At 47.7% G+C, this 20,431-nt stretch overlaps 1 protein-coding gene across 1 annotated transcript in view; it reads right to left on the reverse strand.

Annotated features, from left to right (window-relative positions):
* The window catches only part of RAB44 (RAB44, member RAS oncogene family), a 36,215-nt gene that overhangs the window by 10,743 nt on the left and 5,041 nt on the right, over positions 1-20,431 (reverse strand). Inside the window, exons 4-13 of the mRNA XM_032804911.2 lie at positions 14,067-14,265; positions 12,911-13,025; positions 11,531-11,702; positions 9,596-9,742; positions 8,868-8,958; positions 6,310-6,405; positions 4,997-5,184; positions 3,987-4,035; positions 3,018-3,112; positions 118-1,349 (exon numbers count right to left, since the gene is read on the reverse strand). Coding sequence (XP_032660802.1) covers positions 118-1,349; positions 3,018-3,112; positions 3,987-4,035; positions 4,997-5,184; positions 6,310-6,405; positions 8,868-8,958; positions 9,596-9,742; positions 11,531-11,702; positions 12,911-13,025; positions 14,067-14,261 — 2,380 coding nt within the window. The 5' untranslated portion in view covers positions 14,262-14,265. The remainder of the gene's footprint in view (positions 1-117; positions 1,350-3,017; positions 3,113-3,986; positions 4,036-4,996; positions 5,185-6,309; positions 6,406-8,867; positions 8,959-9,595; positions 9,743-11,530; positions 11,703-12,910; positions 13,026-14,066; positions 14,266-20,431) is intronic.

Raw genomic sequence — 20,431 nt, forward strand, 5'->3', positions numbered from 1 at the left:
ACAATTGGCCACTCCTGGAGTCCCTGACTTAATCCATCATTGGTTTAATTTGGCAGGGCAAGTCCTATGTCCCTACAGGACCGCATTTATGCTTAATGGAAGCTGTGGGATTCTTACCTACAGTAGCAGTTAGGTTTGGGTTGAAGGAATCCTCGTGTAACCGGTACAGAAACGATGTTTTGCCAACATTTGAGTCCCCCACAAACAACACATTATAAAGATGGTCTGGATCAGGGCAGGTCTCTGTGGTGCCTTGAACAGCTCCACCTGGCTGCTCTGGTGTCACATTAGCTTGGTATCCCTGGCCTCCCAGTTTGGGGACTGCATCCTCGTTCACTTTCACACTGCTCATTTGCTTCTCCTCTTGTTGAAAAATATCCATGTCTCCTCTTGTTTCTTCTGCCCGTGTTGCTTCTGGTTTCCCAGTGCTTTGGGGCTGCATCTTGGCCTGGAGTGTATCCCCCAGCTGGCTGGCTCTGAGAAGGGCTTCTCCTTGTTCATTTTCTACACCTTCCTTGTGCAGGGCTCCCACATGAGGGAAATAAGTTGGTGGTGTCTCCTGTTTTGGTGTCTCTCTCTGCCCAAATATCTTCTCCGGCGCTTTCATTTCTGGAGATTTTTCCTTCAGCAGTGCCTGCTCAGAAACAGCAGGTGGCCACACATCTGCAAGGACCACATCTCTCTTCATTGATACCCACTTCTGAATTTCATCTGCCTGCTCTGTAATGCCAGGCTGTGATACACCTGGCAGGAGGACACCTCCCTCTGGTGGGTTCTGCTTGTGAATGGTGGTTTGCATTGCTGGCTCTGAAACAGCAGGGGGCTGTACCTCTGCATAAACAACCTCTTTCTTTGTGAGTTTTTGAGCCTGATCATGCGTTGCTGGCTCAGAAGCCCAAGCCTGCTTCACCTCCTGTGTGTGAGGTTCTGCTTGAGTTGGTCCCTGTTTAAGAGCCTCTCTTTGGGATGTAGCCTGGATGGTGGAAAGGACTGAAAGTGCCTCAGGCAGGGCCTTAGGTTCATTGTCATTTCTTGAGAGCACCTGATGCTCTGAATCTCTGACCTGCTTGATTCTTTGCTCAGAATCCCCACCTTGTCTGGCTGGCAGTAAAGAAGCATCCCCATGCAGTAGGTCATCTGTCCCTGGTACTTGTGGTTCAGACACCTTGTTCAGAGCTGCTATTGCATCATTCAGTTCGCTGAGCAAAGAGCTTTGGCCTGAAAGTTCCTGCTGGAAGAATGCCTCTCCCTTTTTCATAAACTCTGTGAAGGGGTCTTCTTCTATGGAGATCACTCTTGTCCTCTGTCCCGAATCAGCTTCAGGACCAAATGAAATACCGTATGGCACCCTGCAAAATAATACACAATGGCATATGCTATGTACAGGAGAGAGAAAATAAGGCCATAATGGGACACGCAAACACACTACATAGCACTGAGCTCTATGGACTATACCAGTGCTGTGAAATACATCAGAGAGCAGGGATGCCGTGCTTGTATGTTAACTTTCTGCCGGGTGGAACCAGCAGCAGCCAGGGCCGGGTTCAATATCTAGGGGTTCCTTTCCATCGATCCAACACATAACCAGCTCAAGTCCTCACCCAGTAACCTGGGAAATTTACCCATCACCCCTGGGCGCCTCCAGAGGTGAAAGTAAACCGGTCCGGTCTGGTACGCTGTGCTGGACCGCATCGGCTTCCATGGCAGGGATTGAAAGGGCTCTGAAAGGGCGGCTGAGATATAAAGGGCTCAGAGCTCCCAGTGGGCAGCCCAGAGCCCTTTAAATCCCAGCCGTGGCTGAGATTTAAAGTGCTCAGAGTTCCCTGCCGCTGCAGGCAGCCCAGAGCCTTTGGAATCCCAGCCAAGCTCTGGCAACCAGGCTGGGGCCAGGATTTAAAGGGCTCAGGGCTCCCCTCAGCGACAGGAGCTCTGGGCCCTTTAAATCCCTGCCCCAGCCCCACAAAGCTCGGGATTACCCCCAGAGGCCGGAGCCCAGGGCCCTTTAATTTGCCCCTGAGCCCGGGGGGACCCCCTCAAGTAGCTTGGGCAGTGTCCTTTTCCCCTCAAGTTCTTAAGTCCAGCAACCCAAAAGTCCCCTTCACATGCCCAACCCTACTATGCACCCCTGGTTGCTGCCCCTGGTCAGTGCAGACCCAGAGTTCAGAGGTGCATCTGCAGAGTTCACCTCCCACCCTGCATGGGGAGCAAAGCAGGGGTGTAAGAGGCATCTTACTCGCTCCTCATGTATGTTAATGCAGCAATAAAAACAATTGCTCCTGACTTGAGGGATTATTGTTTAGTCCCTTGTGCACTGGGTGAGATTAAAAGAAAAGTAAATGGCCCAAACCACTGATAAAGAAGCCTATCGGTAAAACATGATGAGGGCTTGATGCAAACGTAAAACAGAAGAAAGCGATGATCACGGGCATCCAATTAAAATAACCGAGCTTTGTAAAGAATAAAGGTTGGCAGAGAGATTGCTAGATAGGTAAGGAGGTAAGTTAACAATTCCCTGTACTGGGGGGTTAGTAGGGATAGAACCTCTTCAGCACCACCTCTCAGGCTTCTACCACCTGGGCTAAAGAGTAACCTCATTGTCCAATGGCAGCAGTAGGACTCTGTGGACTACCTACTGGAAGGGTGCTTTGTCCATTAGTCAGCATCTTACATGAATTAATGCAGAAACCACCAAAAAAACCTCCCCCAAAATATCACCCTTCTGTCTCTTGGGATACAATGCACAAAATGCCCCTCCAGATTTGCTCCAAATACAAGGAACATCAGGGAAAAATGCCCCTCCAGTGCTGCTCAGCGTATGAGATACATTGGGCAAAACGTTCCCTTACATCATGTGCTAGGTACAACACAGTGTCCCACTGGGGTTTCAGCAGAACCTCAGCACATGGGAGGAACATGACAGATGTCATGGAGTAGGACTGAGGTATCACCAGGGAGGAAATCATCACTCCTTTGATCCTGCCTTATCTAAACGAATCGCCTCCATCTGGGCCACTTACGGCTGACGGGAGCTGTCTGGTGTATCATCGCTCTGCTGGGATCCAAGTCTAATATACATTTCAGAGCAGAACATTTTATCCTTGTTCAAAGTTTCCTTAAACAAGCCAGGGAAAAGGGAGAGAAAAAACATCATTGGTGCGAGAACTTAAAAGGAAAAATCGCTTTGTGCTTGTGCTGGTTACAGCCCTTTCTCTGCAGCATAAACTCTCTTATCCCGTCCCTCTGGTAGGCAGATTGTGATGAATGGACCTTCTAAAAATACTTTTACATAACACTTTTCACCCCTCAATCTCCAAGTGCTTTACTGTGGCCAGTATCATCATCCACATTTCACTGATGGAGAAACTGAGGCCCAGTGAGAGGAAACAACTTGCAGCCCATCAGGGGTAGAGCTGAGAATTGAACCCAACTCTTTCCTCCCCTGGTTCAGGATCCTATCCAGTCAACCACACTGACTCTCTTTATGGGTCTGTCTACACTGCATCTGGGAGAGAGCCTTGTGCAAGCAGGGATGGGGCTAGCATTCTAAAAATAGCTGTGTAGACATTGCTTTGACCTTACAACTCAGGCCCTAGAGCCTGGGATGAGGGGGTGGGCCTGAGAGCTGGAATTGCAACTTCAGAGCAATGTACATCTCCTACATGGCCTCACCCATCCCTCACACTGCTTAGTTTCAGAAATGCAGAAAGATTAAAATGAGGTAAGGTTCCACCACAGGCATAGCTGTGCCCCAGAAGGCTTTGCTGGAACAGTGCCTTTGGTGGTAATGGGGCCACTGCAGCTGGTCAGCCCCTCGCATTGTGGGAGGGCAGGGTTAGTGCCAGTGTGAGAGAAGGCAGCCATGTTGAGGTGGAAGGCAAAAGCAGTGCTACATGGGAGAAGGGAGAAGCTAACTGATCCTCCCTCCCCAACCCCCGTAACCTGTAGCATGAAAACAGGATCATTTTCCCCCTGCACAGATGAGATACCTGGGAAGGCGGAGGGATCTCACAGGTCGCTTCAGCCAATGGTCTGTCTCTGCAAATAGAAAGAGGTGGTGGCAAGAATTACAATGTACCACTCCTACGCCGAGCCTTTTCACATCCCTGCTGTTTTTGCACTATGAACCCTCTGCCAGAGGGTGCTGCTGTCCACATTGACGGCAGTTCTGATCTTGTGATGGGACAGCTGGTGAGATCGGAGACAGGAGGCTCACAGCGCATGGCTGAGAAGACGACGCAGAAAGGAAGAGGGTTGTATTTGAAGAGTGGGTGTTATGTAGAACGTATGATATGAATGAGATGATATGTAGAACGTATGATATGAATAATGAAAGGGGACAGCCTTAGAGGGTAAAATGCTCTCTCCATGGGGCAGGTACTGCCTGGGCAGCAGCTAGGCAAGCATCTTCCCCACACACTGGGCCTTGCCTCAGATGTGATCTGAAAGTCTATTCAGCCCTTAGCCTCTCTGCTGACACTGGCCCAAAAGCAGCTAATTAGTTTTGTGATGATGACGATGGTAACACCTAGCTCTTATATAGCACTTTTCACCCACAGATCTCAAAGAGTTTTACAGAGGAGGTCATTATCATTATTCCCCTTTTACAGATGGGGAAACTGAGGCATGGGGAGGTGAAATGACTTGCCCAAGGCCACCTAGCAAACCAGTGACAGAGCCAGGAATAGAATCCAAGTCTCCCAAGTCCCAGTCCAGGGCTTTATCCACTAGGAAACACTGCCTCCCTTGATGCTGTAGAGACCTGTCCCCTAGGATATGGACTCAGACCCACAAACTTCTTTTCTTGTGAGCCCCCAAGCAGTGTTCAGGTGGAAATGACTCTTATATAAGAGAGAAGGGGATTCAAGTTACTCCAGCACTGGGAGAACCTTCTGAGGAGAGGATGGACCTCAGCTTAGCCACAGGATAAGTAAACTACTTTTCTCTTGGCATGTGTCCCATAGGGAATGATACTACCAACGAATAGAGGAGTACTTGCCTCTCTTCCTTGTCGTGAGGCTGAGATACCCTGCCCCTCATAGCACCCAGATGCCCTTGGGTCTCCTGGAGCTGAATGTGAATTTGCTGCAGCTGGTTCTCCAGGTCCTGGTTGTTTTCTTTCAGCCTCTGGTTCTCGCTGGTGGCAGCATGCTGCTTGGTGCTGAGGCTGTGGAACTGGGTCTCGAGCTTGGAGGAGAGAAGAGGTGGCAGATTCAGGCACTCATAAAGGAGCCAGCAGGAGGGTGTTAGATTTGCCAGCTGCATATGTGGAAACCTGTTAATAATGAACTGAGCAATCCCTGGGGCCAAGTTCCCCACTGGCGTAAACTGGCGCAGCTCAAGGCACCTGTCTCCATTGCAAAAAATGCACCAACTCCTGTTTCAAACAGGGCTTGAAGGCTGGGTCCCAAACTGATGACACAATGGAGAAACAGCTCCACCTTCTACCTTCTCCCAGGAGCTAGTGCTCTGCTTGGTTCGAGTTGGTGAGGCTGATTGTTAAGGCATGGGTTTTATTCACTAGTGTGGAATGTCCTAGCCTCCCAGTATTGTACCCCAACTCAGCAGGAGGGTAACGGTGCAATGGATGGGAAAATGTCCCTGGCGATTTGCACTGCAGACCTTTGCAGTGTATTCTGCATTGGTTCTCTGGGTGGAATTTCCACAGGCATCTGTGGACCAAGACTGTGCAACAGAGATCTGCACTGCAAGGCCCGGTGCATTCAGCATCACACTCGGTACCTTCTGCCCAGGCATGTCTGGTACATTTAGAAGCACAACTGTGTGTCTTTGCTCAGGCATGCCTGGAATATTCAGCATCACAGCAGGTGCCTTTTGCTTGGATGTGCTTAGCATACCCAGAAGCACAACACCTGGTATGGTCTTCAGCACAGCAAGTGCATTGCATCTGGATATAGTTGGGACACTAGAGCAGCAAGCAAAGGGTTAATATGTGGTATTTTGGTATTCATATGCTTCTGTCAGCGACCAGCTCCAATAAAAGGGGCCTGAGGAACAGGACTTGATTGGCTGAGCTAACAGGCTGGGGATCTGGTTGTGACACTTGTAGCCTGGGCTAATGGAGGGGGGCACAGGAGATGCTTTCTGTGGCGTGACTCAATAGGAGCCGCTCTTTCATCGTAGTACAGAAACAGTGCTCAGCATGGTGCCAAGAGGAGCTGTGCTGCATGAGGGGCAGCCCATGCAATCCTTGCCCTCTCTGCTCTGTCTGCCACCCAAAACTGCGATGATGTGAGCATTCGCCCCTCTAGGAACTCAGCTGAGTCCTCTGCGGGCCACAGAACATCTCACCTCACTTTGAACCACCAGCAAGCGCTGCACTTCCCCATCCGCAACGTCTAGTGCTCTCTGCATCTCCATGGTGTGCAGGTGACTTCTTGCTTTACTCTGGAATCACAGAGGAAATGTTAATGCCAGTCTCTTTAAATGACCAGCCACTCAAGGACAATTCCCTGATGCTACCCGGAGTAATAAATCCTCTCCACACTAGGAACTCAGTACACTGAGCAATCCTGATGGCTTTGCTCATTTCAGCAGGGGGCACAGCTCTAAGGGGGGAATTTCACCCTTTACGTTCAGGGGCCACAGGCATAGCTCAGAGGATCTGAGCCACAATCTTAAGCTGAAAGTTAATTATTGTTTCTGTAACGCCAACCCACAAAGGGGCGTCAGCAGCGGGGATCAAATCTTGGATCTCTGGAGCTAAGTGCATGAGTTTCTGCTACATGAGCAAAAAGACATTCTTCTCTTAGCCAAGGCTGTAGCACGCTCATCTAGCTCTAGGGGGTCTAGGCTTCAGCCACCATTAGAGGGGGACAGAGTGCCATTCCAAGCAAGCAGGGGTTACACTTCCTTAGACCTCATAGGCAGGTTGGTGGCAACACTCCATCATGGCAAACCCTTGGCAGCCTGGAGAACTGGACAGAGTGGGTCTAGTTAGCCATCTATCCACGTGGCTGCAGAGGGATTTTGAACAATATGTTTAACACCAAGAATGACTAACGTGTGTCTGGGGCGGGTGGGGGGAGAGATGTCAGACTACACAGCAGAAACGGGAATGGTGCATGCTTCAGAGCCAGCTCAAAGGGGGCTGAGAGACTGGTGCTGTGCAGCTGGGTCCCTGAAAACAAATCGTCGCGGAGGAAGGAAGAGGAAGGGTGCTCTTGTGATGATGCCACATGACTGAGGTGGAGGAGATCTGAGGTCTGAGTTTGGGCAAGCCACTTGATCTCCCGGGGCCTCAGTTCCCCTCCCGTAAAAAGGATGTGATGTCACTTCCTTTCTCCCACTAGTCTATTAAGACTGAAAGCGCTACAGGACCAGAACTGCTTTATTATGTGTTTGTACAGCACCTACCACAGTGGGGCCCAGATCTCACCTGGGGACACTAGGCGCTGTTGGGATATAAATAATAATCACTGGAAGCTTTGTTGGTGCATGTACCATCTTTGTTAAGGGCAAATAGGTTCCATATTATGACAAGAAGAGGTGAGGGAAGAATATCCTCAACTTTATGTCCTCAATTCTCCTCCCAGAAGGAATCTGTTCACTCTAGAAATCCCAAAGTCACATTCTGGCTCCCAAAATCCAGGAGACCCAAGAACAGTTGTAAAAATTACACACAGGGTAGGAATGTGTGAACACACAGAGAGATTTTTTTTGAGTGCCAATAAACAGAGTCTTCCCTCTTTCTTTAGTTCTAACCTGAGATCGCCTGTGGGCAGCATCAGAGCAGTATATATAATCCCTAGCTCCACCCCATAATTACTATAACCACACCCATGGGAGGGCCTCCTTTTATAAATAGGCTGCCCTGCATTTTGAATTCAGATACAGTCTGGGGTCAGAGAGTGGAAGGAAACAGGTATGTTTGCAGTGAAAGACAGCAGGGTAAAAACCAAAGGCCAGATGAAGAAGAAAAGTGAATGTGGGGTTAGATCAACCCATCAGAGCGGAGTGGTTGGTGAGTCTCTGCAGAGTCATTTATTTGGGCCCCTATTCTGGCAGGTATATTCTTGGGGGAAGTTTTTGGTTAAACACGTTGGAGGGGGTTGCAGTGGGGGACATGGAGCAGCTTGCCTGCCCTGCCAAGACCTGGCAGGGACGACTGCCCAGGAGGGAACCATGTAGTCCTGAGCCCAGTTACTCGTGATGGTGGATGGATTTGATCCTGCTGAGCCTCTGGTTTGAGGTTTGATGTATTTTTGAGCCCCAGCTCATCCTTGCAAATGTTCAGGAAACGTCGGTGTGGCTATTCAACCAGCGGGGAAGCTGATGACCCTCCCCTGCACCTGACTTGCTCCTGTTTTTGTTCTTCCCTTTCTCAGGGAAGGTCTGACTGCGTCCGACCCTCTGGTCAAATACCATGGAAAGGGCCAAATCCCAAAGCTGGCCACATCCCAGCAGCGAATCCAGGGCTGCCAAGAGGGGGGCAAGTGGGGCAATTTGCCCCAGGCCCCGGGTCCTACAGGGGCCCCCACAAGAATATAGTTTTCTATAGTATTGCAACTTTTTTTTATGGAAGGGGCCCCTGAAATTGCTTTGCCCCAGGCCCTCTGAATCCTCTGGGCGGCCCTGAGCGAATCCCCAGCTCCTCTGCAAAGTTCTTCCCAGTCCATGTGCCAAACATGAGGCCATAGAGGCTGTGAGAGCACTGCTCTGCTGATGGACCTGAGCCCCAGACGGGGAACACTCGAGCCCAACTCCATAGTTTGGGTTGAGAGGCCTCCCCTCAGCAGGATCCCCAAAGAGGGAATACCACCATTGTTAGGAGGGAACTATACCTCCCTCCGTCCATTGCCACGCACGGGAGCTGGTCGTGACCAGGCCTGTCCGGGTTGTGAACCCACCTCATGCTGCAGGCGCTGCTTCTCCCGGTTTATTTGCTGCTCCATTTCCTCATACAGCTTCTGCACCTCTCGGTTGTGATCAGTGACCCGTCTGGCACAAGGGAATGAGCAGGCAGCTTTAATATGGGTCTGTTTACATCAGATCTAGTATTTGAATGGGAATGTAGCACTGGTGAAAGGGGACCGATCGTTAGCCCTGGAGACCTCTCTTTCCCTACAGAACCAGCACAACCTGGGCAGCAGCTGGGCAAGCTCCTCCTCCTCCACACTGCCCTTGTCTCAGCCCGGCTTCAACCTCAACCTGGCAGAAGCCAGGCCACTCTCAGAAGTAAGAGGGGCGTTCAGTCTCCATTCAAGAGTCTAATCTGACACACATCTAACTCCATTGATTCCAATGGGGGTGGATCGGGCCCTGAATCCTTTGTCTCACTACTGCAGTAAGAGGACCCGCTGCAGAGGTGGTTTTGAAATGTGGAAATCTGTCCACTAAGGCCATTTCACATGGGCCAACAAATAGGCCTTGGCAACATCTGATCTGGGCTACACTAATTATTAGCTGATTATTAACCCCTGTAGCCATCCATTCTCCCAGAGCTGTGAATGCTGAAACAGCTCCTCCTTCCTTTGGTTTCTCTTTCTCACAGCCCCATTCTCCACTCATCTCCCCTTCTGTAAGGCTGTGTCTGTGGAAGCGGATCCCTCCACGCCAGCCCCACCATGCCACTCACTTGTTCAAGGTCAGCTCCAACATCACCTTTTCCCTCTGAGCTTCCTTGATCCGGTGCGTCATCGTGGCCAAGAACTCCTTCAAGTTCCCCAACAGGTGAGGCTCGTCTTGACGGAGCTTCACCCACAGCCTCCAAATCTCTGACTCGCTGAGGAAAGAGAGAAAGAGACGTCGTTTGGAGGTCAGGCTAGATGATAGAATTGTTCATTCAGGCTTGAAGCACTAGGATGTTTCATGCTTAATAGCATTCAGATCCCATTGGGTCTTGCAAGCTAAGCAAAGTCGGAGCCTGATTTGATCTGTTGGTGATAGCTGGGAGAATCTTTGCCTTGGGGTCTAGTTGCTGGTTAGATGTGGGGAAAGATCCCCTGACAATACCTGCTGCTCTTCGCAGCACATGATATTAAAACCCTGTGTGATTTAATTATTAACCAATCTAAGTAATTAACCAGCCGGGATGCTCTTACTGTTTGGTTAAGCGGTTGTAGAATACTTGGTCAGTCATTTTGCTGTGAGAATAACAGAGCTATATAAAAAAAGTAAATGAAACAATGAATTCACATGACTGTGGCTCTTTTGGGTCATACTGATCGCTAATTTGTCTCTTGAACCACTGTATCACTGCCATAGTGGTAGGTGGACAGATGGGTTGTAAAGACTGGAAAAGGTCTGTTAAAGGCACTTTGCTGAAGGCTAGAGGAAAGGGTTGTGGATAGGGAACATGAGCAAAGGTGAGAATTTGGACTTGTTAAAAATGGGGTTTCTTTTCCACCAAAGTTTCCAACATAAAATGTTTGTTTGCTAATTCAAATTTTTTCCTGCCGTTTTCCAACTTTTTGGATGAAACTGTTCATGCTGTTGAAGAGTTGGGTGATTGCCAGCAATACAAAAATGTTTGCGTTGTTCAAAAAGGCAATTTTCATTGGACAAGATGTCTCAGTGAAAAGTTTGTCCACAGCCATAGCGGCAGTCCATCAGCAGCATGGACCTGGAATGGAATTGGGACATAGGCGCCAACTTCCACTGTTCCTGGTGGGTGCTCGACCCCACCCTCATCCGTGGCCCCGCCCCTGCAGTGCCCTCACCCTGCCCCCATTCCACCCCCTTCCCCCAAATCCTTGCCCCTACCCTGTCTCTTCTCCACCTCCTCGCCTGAGAGTACTGTGTCCTCGCTCCTCCCCCACATCTCCTGGAAAGTCCTAAGCGCCGCCAGCAGCTGTTTGGTGGCAGGAAGCACTGGGAGCTAGGCAGAGGAGCGGGGACACAGTGCGCTCAGGGGGAGGACGAGGTGAGGTGAGGTGAGGTGGGGCGGAGGGTGAGGGGAGCTTGGCTGCCGGTGGGTGCAGAGGACCCACTAATTTTTCCCCATGAGTGCTCCAGCCCCGGAGCACCAATGGAGTTGGTGCCTATGAATTGGGGTACTCTGCAGAACCTGCTAAGCGGGGGATACATGCCCTTCCCCAAGGATTCAATCACAACACATATAGTACACAGGCCAAGTGTGTCTCTGTCCGTCTCTGGTGCCAAGCCATGTAAGAGATTTGAGTCTGCTGCTACCTCTGAGCTAATGGAATTGGTCCTTCAGTGCAAGCAGTAGGAACTCATGAAGCTGGAGATCCCAAGTTCAACCCCTGATGATGACCCTCCCATAGAGACAAGTGGTAAGATTGTGTTTATGCTCAGGGCTTGATTCTCAGTTCCTCTGTTCCTTTCTTTGGAGCAGGGATGGAGAGGGCAGCCAAAGGTGGCCTTAAGCCATTCCTGAACTCCCTAGATTCACACACATGGTAGCCTGTATGGGGAATTGAGCTTGACCAATGTGTTACATGTGGATTCCACCCTTCTCACAAGCTTTAACCATAATATCATGTAGCCCCATCCCAGCCCTGAACCCCCAGCTAGGTGCTAAATGAAAATGTGGCTGGGGCACTTTTACTCTTCAAAGATATTTTCTGCTCCCAGTTGGTCCATGAACGCTTTGAAGCATTTTCTTTCCTCGCTGTCTGCCTCCTCCAAGGAGTAGTCCATGTGGGACATATACACCCTCCTGGAAGCTGTCTTCCTCCTCCTGTGCTGCCTTGTTGTGGTCTGCAAGCTCAGGAACTGCTCTGCCAATAGACGACCAAAACTATATCAATGGCCAGAGGCAATACAACAGTGAAGCACCAAGGCCAACATCTTCCCACGTGGGTGCTCAAAGCTAGAGACCTAAATCTACCTTTAGATGCCTACGTAAGGTGGTTTTCAGGGGCTCTGGGAACACGCAGTTCCTTTTGGTTTCTGCATGTGCAGCACCTCTGAAAATCAGCCCTCTTGATTCAGAAGCCCAGGGTGTCATTTCAGAAAGCTGGTGGAGAAGCAAACTGTCAGACTAGGACATCGGTCTCACCCTCCCCATGTAAAAAAAGGGAGCAGCTGAGTGAACTTTTGCCAGCTTCCCGGCACAGTCACGCTTGGGTTGGATTGACTGATAGATTTAGAATGGAAGAAAATGGTGCATTATAAGAAGATATTCTGAACAGGGGCCTAGGACAGCAGGCAAGTTTGGCCCAGTGAGCCATGCTACTTGGGCAGCAGGTGGCCAACGCCCAAGGTTGGGTAGATGTGCCATCTGGCCATTCGAGGCACATGGGCAATGCGAGGGAGTCCAGGCACCTGGAGCAGAAGGAGTACTATGTTGTGTACCTGGGGCAGCCTGTGGGCATGTCAGGCACATGGCGTGGATAATGGGCTAAGTGAGGGACAAAGCCTGTTGCTCTTATGAAAGAGACAGCTAGCAAGTCTGAAGTGTTTGGCAAATATTCTCTGGGCATTAATAAAATCATTGCAGCAAAGCATTGCCCTGCTGTGGTAAGTGAACTTTAAATCTTCACTAGCCTTTTGATGCTTTGAAGAGCATGACTGAGGGCTGCGTCTTTGCACGTGTTCTGAAATCACTACCATAGCGTCCATCCAGGCCCCTTAAACTAGGAGTAGCATCAAGCCTTCTACCATGATCATCACTGTCGGGGCCAGCTCCAGGCACCAGCTTACCAAGCAGGTGCTTGGGGCGGCAACTCTGGAGCGGGGCAGCACTTTAAGGTATTCGGCGGCAATTCGGCGGAGGGTCCCTCACTCCCACTCGGAGCGAAGGACCTCCTGCTAAATTGCCACAGATTGCGATTGCAATCGCGATTGTGGCATTTTTTTTTTGGCTGCTTGGGGCAGCAAAACCCCTGGAGCCAGCCCTGATCACTGTTGTTTGTATCGCTGTAGTATTAACTCTTTGATGAATTTCCCATGTCCCATCAGTGAAAGGCAGTAAAGTGGCACCTACTGAGCCCTGTGGTGAATTCTTCCGTAGTTAAATATCCATTCCTGTCGGTATCGAGACCATCAAAGACCAGTTCCAGCTCCGCTGCACTGCATGGGAAATCCTCCTTCTTCAGTTTCTAAAACCAGTGCAAATGTCTGATTAGATAGAGATGTGATTGACTTTGTGAAGGAGCTCAGGTGTAGGGACCTGTTTGCCGATTGTGAAGGCACTGTGCTTAAAGCAACAAGGTGTGATCGTGGCTTTAGAAATCTGGTCTGTCATATTGCTTGGGCCTGATTCCACTTCCTCACCATTTTACACCATTAATTTCAAGAGAGGCACCTTGATCCAGTGCACAGGGCACTGGCCTGGGTCTCAGGAGGCCTGACTTCAATTCCTAGCTCCACCAGTGATATGCTGAGTCATTTCACCACACTGTGCCTCTGTTCTCCCCTTCTCTGTTGAGACTGGAAGCTCCTTAATAAATAGACACTGTAAGTGTGAAGTATCGAGACCAAAGCTGAACAATAACCAGTGGTTACATTTTGCCCTTCCCTTGCACTGTCCATCCAAGGGCCTCCTGTATTAATTAGCTCTGCTAGTGATCTGTTTTAGATCTGTTTTACAGTGGGGGAAACTGAGGCATGAAGTAATGTGACTTGCCAAAACCATGAGTCTGTGGCAGCCCCCTGGTCTAACCACAAGCCAGCATGGCCTCCCTTGCTCAATGTTTTTTTGGCTCAGCCTTTACTTGGGTGATTTGCTGAACATGGCCTGACATTGAGCAGTGTTAGTTGTCCTAAACTTGTACTGAGGGGAGAAGAATACCTTAGAGAACCAGACATTATATGATTAATAGTTTCATAGATCTATAACTGCAACACAATAATGATGATTAATAATTACATAGCACATGTCAACCTTAGATTTCAAAGTGCTTTATGAAGGCAGGAAAGTTGCATTCTCCCCATTTTACAGATGGAGAAACAGAGACACAGAGCAATGTGATTTTCCCACCGCAGCTCAATGGCAGACCCAGAAACAGGACTGAGTTCCATTCCCACATGCTGTCCATCAGGGCAGTCCTGCTCTCAGTTATACCTCCTTGGCTTCTATGGGCTTTTCACTAATGCCCAAATCTGGCCCAGTGAGTTCATTGCATAAACCTGCAATTTACCTGCATGTCGGCACGTATGATGAAACCTTTCTGGTCTTTGTCGCATTCCTGGAAGAATTCCTGAACCTTTTCCATTATTTCAGGTGGGAACGGCTCCTCCTCCGGGATCGAGGATGTCTTTGCACCACTGAACACATCTCGCAGCTGCTTTCGTCGGCTTGAGCCCAGCTTCCTGGGCCTCCTCTGCTCCTCCATGGCTCTTTCAATGTGTAAGAGAGAAATCAGAGGGCACCGTGCTCCCCTTCATCTTCTCGAGATCTCTTAGCAACAGGCTTTTAATTAGATTAGCTCAGAGGGTCATAGAACTCTTACACTGAGAGGGGGGACAAGCCTGTTTTGCTATTGATGGGACAAAAAGGGGAATGGACTATGTCTGAATTAGAATAGCCTAATGGGGACTGAATGGCTGAGTGTTGGCAGTGGGACAGTCTCTGATTGTCCAGTGCAGACCTGGTCTTCATCAGTTTGGAGTAGAACATGTCACCGTGTGATTGTGGTCCCTGTGTGAGAATCTAGGTCTCAGCCCAGTGGCTTCTTCACTGCAGCTGGCAAACCTAGGCCTAAGGGATTTGCTCAGTCACGCAGGACATTCAAGGCAGAGCCAGGAATTAGACACAGATCTCCTGACTCCCAGGCTCAATGATTTACTCCCAAGACCATCCTACCACTCTCCTGACACAGACAGAGGACTGCAAGTTCGTCTACACAGCAGGAAAGAAACCTCGGCAGCGAATCTCTGAGCCTAGGTCAAGTGACTTGGACAGTGTAGATGTTCCCATTGGGGCTGGAGCCTGGGCTCTGAAATCCAGTGAAGGGAAAAGTCTTAGAGCCTGGGTTCAAGCCCAAGCCAGAATAACTACACTACTGTTTTTAGACCAGTAGCGCAAGCCCCAGTCAGCTGACCTGGGCTCTGAAACTTGCTGCTGTGGCGTGGCTTTTTTTTTTTTTTTTTGCATTGCCCAAGGCCCTGCTTCAGCCTCTCTCTTTGAACACTGTGAGTCTTAGGGCTTGTCTACATTTACCAGAGGATTGACACACGGTGTTCGATGAAGACCCATTAAATTGACCACAGATTGCTCTCCCATCAACTCCTATACTCCACCGGATTGATAAGAGTAAGGAGAGTCGATACGAGAGTCCCCGCACTAAGTAGATCTAAGCTACGTCGACTTGAGTTACACTATTCACATAACTCAAATTGCATAGCTTAAATCGACTTTTCCCTGTAGTGTAGACAAGGCCTTAGTGGCATACAAATGAACAGCTTAGGACGGGCTAGCTTTGCTGAGGTTCCTGAACTGTTAGGTGAGTTTGGTCTGAATTCTGAGTGAAACTGGCTTTCCTGAGAGCTTCAGAATGAAACGAATGTAGCATTGCCTCTCACGGGAGTTCAAAACCCCTGAGTCAGGCTACCAAAAATCAGGAAATTGGCTTAAAAATGAGATTTTAAATATATAAATTTGATAATCTTGGGAGAGGTTTAAGGTGCACTCAGGTCATGTTTCCAAGCTTGTCACGTCTGCCGTGAGGGCTAAAAATTTACTTTAAAAAAATGACAGCCAAGAGTCCTACAAAAAGTGGAAACTCGGTCAAATTACAAAGGATGAATATGAACAAATAACACAAGTATGTAGGGACAAAATTAGAAAAGCCAAGGCACAAAATGAGATCAAACTAGCTGGGGACATAAAAGGAAACAAGAAAACATTCTACAGATACATTAGAAGCAAGAGGAAGACCAAGGACAGAGTAGGCCTATTACTCAATGACGGGGGAAGACAATAACAGAAAATGTGGAAATGACAGAAGTGCTTAATTACTTCTTTGTTTTGGTTTTCACCAAGAAGGTTAGTGGCGATTGGAAGTCTATCATAATGAACGTCAAGGAAAATGAGGTTGGATCAGAGTCTAAAATAGGGAAAGAACAAGTTAAAAATTACTTAGACAAGTTAGATGTCTTCAAATCACCAGGGCCTGATGAAATGCATCCTAGAATACTCAAGGAGCTGACTGAGGAGATATCTGAGCCATTAACAATTATCTTTGAAAAGTCATGGAAGACGGGAGACATTCCAGAAGACTGGAAAAGGGCAAACATAGTGCCCATCTATAAAAAGGGAAATCAGGACAACCTGCGGAATTACAGACCAGTCAGCTTAACTTCTGTACCAGGAAAAATAATGGAGCAAATAATTAAGCAATCAATTTGCAAACACCTAGAAGATAATAAGGTGATAAATAACAGTCAGCATGGATTTGTCAAGAACAAATCATGTCAAACTAACCTGATAGTATCAGAGGGGTAGCTATGTTAGTCTGGATCTGTAAAAGCAGCAAAGAGTCCTGTGGCACCTTATAGACTAAAAGCTTTTGATACTGTCTCACATGACCTTCTCATAAACAAACTAGGGAATACAACCTAGATGGAGCTACTATAAGGTGGGTGCATAACTGGTTGGAAAATTGTTCCCAGAGAGTAGTTATCAGTGGTTCACAGTCATGCTGGAAGGGCATAATGAGTGGGGTCCCGCAGGGATCAGTTCTGGGTCCGGTTCTGTTCAATATATCTCATCAATGATTTAGATAATGGCATAGAGAGTACACTTATAAAGTTTGTGCAGACAATACCAAGCTGGGAGGGGTTGCAAGTGCTTTGGAGGATAGGATTAAAATTCAAAATGATCTGGACAAACTGGAGAAATGGTCTGAAGTAAATAGGATGAAATTCAATAAGGACAAATGCAAAGTACTCCACTTAGGAAGGAACAATCAGTTGCACACATACAAAATGGGAAATGACTGCCTAGGAAGGAGTACTGCAGAAAGGGATCTGGGGTCATAGTGGATCACAAGCTAAATATAAAGAGAGAGATGTAACGCTGTTGCTAAAAAAGTAAACATCATTTGGGATGTATTAGCAGGAGTAATTGTAAGCAAAACACAAGAAATTAATTCTTCACTCTAACTCCATGCTGATTGCCCTCAACTGGAGTATTGTGTCCAGTTCTGGGTTGCCACATTCAGGAAAAATGTGGACAAATTGGAGAAAGTCCAGAGTAAGAGCAACAAAAATGCATTAAAGATTAGAAAACTATGACCTACTTGAAGATTGAAAAATTGCGGTTATGTTTAGCTCTGCAGAAGAGCAAGACTGAGAGGGGACTGATAACAGTTCTTCAAGTACATAAAATGTTGTTACAAAGAAGAGGGAGAAAAATGTTCTTCTTACCTTTGAAAGGATAGGACAAGAAACAATGCGGCTTAAACTGCAGGCAGGGCAGTTCTGGGTGGGACATTAGGAAACTTCCTGTCAGAGTGGTTATGCCACTGCGAAAAATTTGCTAGGAGAGGTTGTGGCATCTCCATCATTGGGGATTTTTAGAGCAGGTTGGACAAACACTGATCAGAGATGGTCTAGATAATACTTAGCCCTGCCTTGAGTGCAAGAGTCTGGCACTGATGACCTCTTGAGGCCCCTTCCAATTCTATGATTCTCACATAATCTCAAGAGTCCTGGAGCCAGGGCAGTCAGAAAAAAACCCAAATATCACAAGACTTGAATAGAATTCACAAGAGTAGGCAACGCTGGAGAGTCCACATGGGATTTCTGGTGGCTTTCAAGCTCCCCAACCGAGTCAAAAGCGGGCGTCTTGGGTCGAGTTTTATTCTTGAGTTTGTATAGGCTTGATTTGAAACTGAAAGTTAAAGCAAACCAAGAGTCTGATCTCATGGTGTCGTTATTAACTATGCGCACTGTTAAGCCCCCAATATGTGCTAGACAAAGTAGGGAAAGTTACATGGAAGGTTCCTTTCTAAAGAGCTGACAGGTTAGCTTTAGACGACTTAACCGAGAGGGTAGCAAATAGTATGAGGGTTTACACATCAATGTGGATTCTAGCCTGATTCTCAATTGGTCCATTCCTCCCTTGGTGAAAACACGGAAGTGACAAGGATGGGGCAAAGGTGGCTTCAAATCCTGTTTGTCCTCCTTGTAAGCTTGCCACGCAGGGCCTTTCAAATTTTCAGAATGGAGAAAGGTAATAGTGGTATTCCTTAGGACTGTCCTGGGCCTATTTTAACATAAGCATAAACAATCTGGAAAAGGGTAAACAGTAGAGTCGGAAAATTGCAGATGATACAAACTACTCAGATAGTTAAGTCCAGGCACATCGCGATAAGAGCTCCAAAAGGATCTCAACAAACTGGTCACCGGGCAACAAAATGCGTAGATGAAAAATGTAGATGGATGATAAATGCAAAGTAACACTTGGAAACATAAATCCTATATACTTTGATGACGGTATAACTTCAGCTGTTACCACTCAAAGAAGAGATCTGGGAGTCATTGGGATAGTTCTCTAAATCATCGCACAACTAATGTGCTGGCAGTAAAAAGCAAACATAATCGGATATAGATAATAAGAAACAGAAAGGAATAGATAATAAGATAGAAAATATCATACTTGCCTCTATATTAAATCCATGGTACTGCTCACACCTTGAATACTGTGTGCAGATGTGGTCACCCCATCTCAAAAAAGATATATTGGAATTGGAAAAGGTTCAGAAAAGGGCAACAAAAATGATTAGGGGTATGGAACGGCTTCTGTCTGAGGAGAGCTTAATAAGACTGGGACTTTTCAGCTTGGAAAAGAGGCGACTAAGGGGGCATATGATAGAGGTCTATAAAATCAAGAGTGGTCTAGAGAAAGTAGATAAGATTAAGCCTCTGCCTAGTTTGATGGTGCTGTTAATCTTTGCTCATTTTGTGCATATCCTTCTTCTTCTGTAATCCCTCCTACGGGCTTCACGGTTCTGAGCCATCTCAAAACAGAAGCTACTGCTCTGAAATGTAGGAGAAGTTCTACAAAAGATACAGCTTCCCCCTAAATTCTGAGGGAGCATCCTTTTGGGCCCCCATCCTACAAAGACTTACATGCTAAACTTTGAGTGTGTGCATCAGTGTAGGCAGAACTGTGGCTCTGAGTCTCCAGAGCCCTCTGCTCAGAGCCCCTCTGTCCTAGGGCCTGGTGTAGCCCCATGACCTTAATTATCTGAGCGCCTCACAATCTTTGATATACTGATCCTCACAATGTCCTTGTATGGTAGGGAAGTGCTGTTCTCTAGCTGTAAAACAGGGATAAAGATACTGATCTCCATTGTAAAGAGCTTGGAGATCTGCTGTTGAAAAGTTCTAGATAAGAGCTCGATATAATAATTATCCCCACTTTACAGATGGGGAACTGATGGTGCGTCCACATTGCAGCAAAATACCCCATAGCAGCGAGTCTCAGAGCCTGGGTCAACTGACTCGGGCTTGTGCTACAGACTAAAAAAATAGCAGCATAGACATTCCCGCTCAGATTGGAGCCTGGGCTCTGAAACCTGGCAAGAGAGGTGGGTCTCAAAGCCTGGGCTCCGGGCTGAGTGGGAATGTCTGGGCTGCTATTTTTAGCCTCATCGCACAAGCTCAAATCAGTTGAACTGAGCCCTAAGACTTGCTGGTGCAGGGTTTTTCTTGCAGTGTAGGTGTACCCTGAGTCACACAGAGACTATGGTTTCAATGGGAGTTAGGCACCTAAATACCTCTGACAATCTCAGCATAAGTGACTTGCCCAAGGTTGCATAGGATGTGTGTGGCAGGGAAGGGAATTGAGCTCCTGAATACAAGTTAGCACCCTACCCCCCAGGCCACCCTTCCTCTCATTATACATTGCCTGAGGCTGTCCCCAGAGGCTGTTCTTCTCTGTTCATTCTAAACAAATGATATTTGCATGGGAACTAAAGGAGTTAACCGTTTCACACTAAGAGGGGGAGGTTAAGCCGGTCTGGGTGAGATAGCACATTAACTTCAGCATGTTGTGTGTTTTGTAATGGTTAGGCAAAGATGCTGATAAGCATCCAGACTTCATAGGAAATGAGTTACCAGGCCAGAAGACTGTCTATAAACTAAAATAAAGATCGCTCAAACAGGCACTTTTAGACCAATTTTTACAGGCTTTCCCCTAAAAATATATCAACATAAAAGGGTTCCAATCTGCAAACCGACACTGCTATTTAAGGACTGGCCCAGTCCACAGAGTTTGGCTCCTAACTCTGGGTGATTTGTGATGTGAATCTGTCTTTTGCCCATAATGAAATGAAACAGAAGCTTCTACAGATCGGGTCATGTGGCTTTAATGACACTTAGCAAATAGGCATGCTGTATGGGCTACTTATCTTCACACCACCACAGTGAGGTAGATGGGAAAGGTTAGTGTTATCCCTGCTTTATAGATGGAGAAACTGAGGCACAGACTGGGGAAAAGTTTGCATTTAAAAATGCCTAAGGGGTTTAGATACCTGGGTGAAGGAGAGTGAATTAG

This window comes from Chelonoidis abingdonii, chromosome 4 (assembly GCF_003597395.2).
Source record: "Chelonoidis abingdonii isolate Lonesome George chromosome 4, CheloAbing_2.0, whole genome shotgun sequence".
Classification (NCBI taxonomy): domain Eukaryota; kingdom Metazoa; phylum Chordata; order Testudines; family Testudinidae; genus Chelonoidis; species Chelonoidis abingdonii.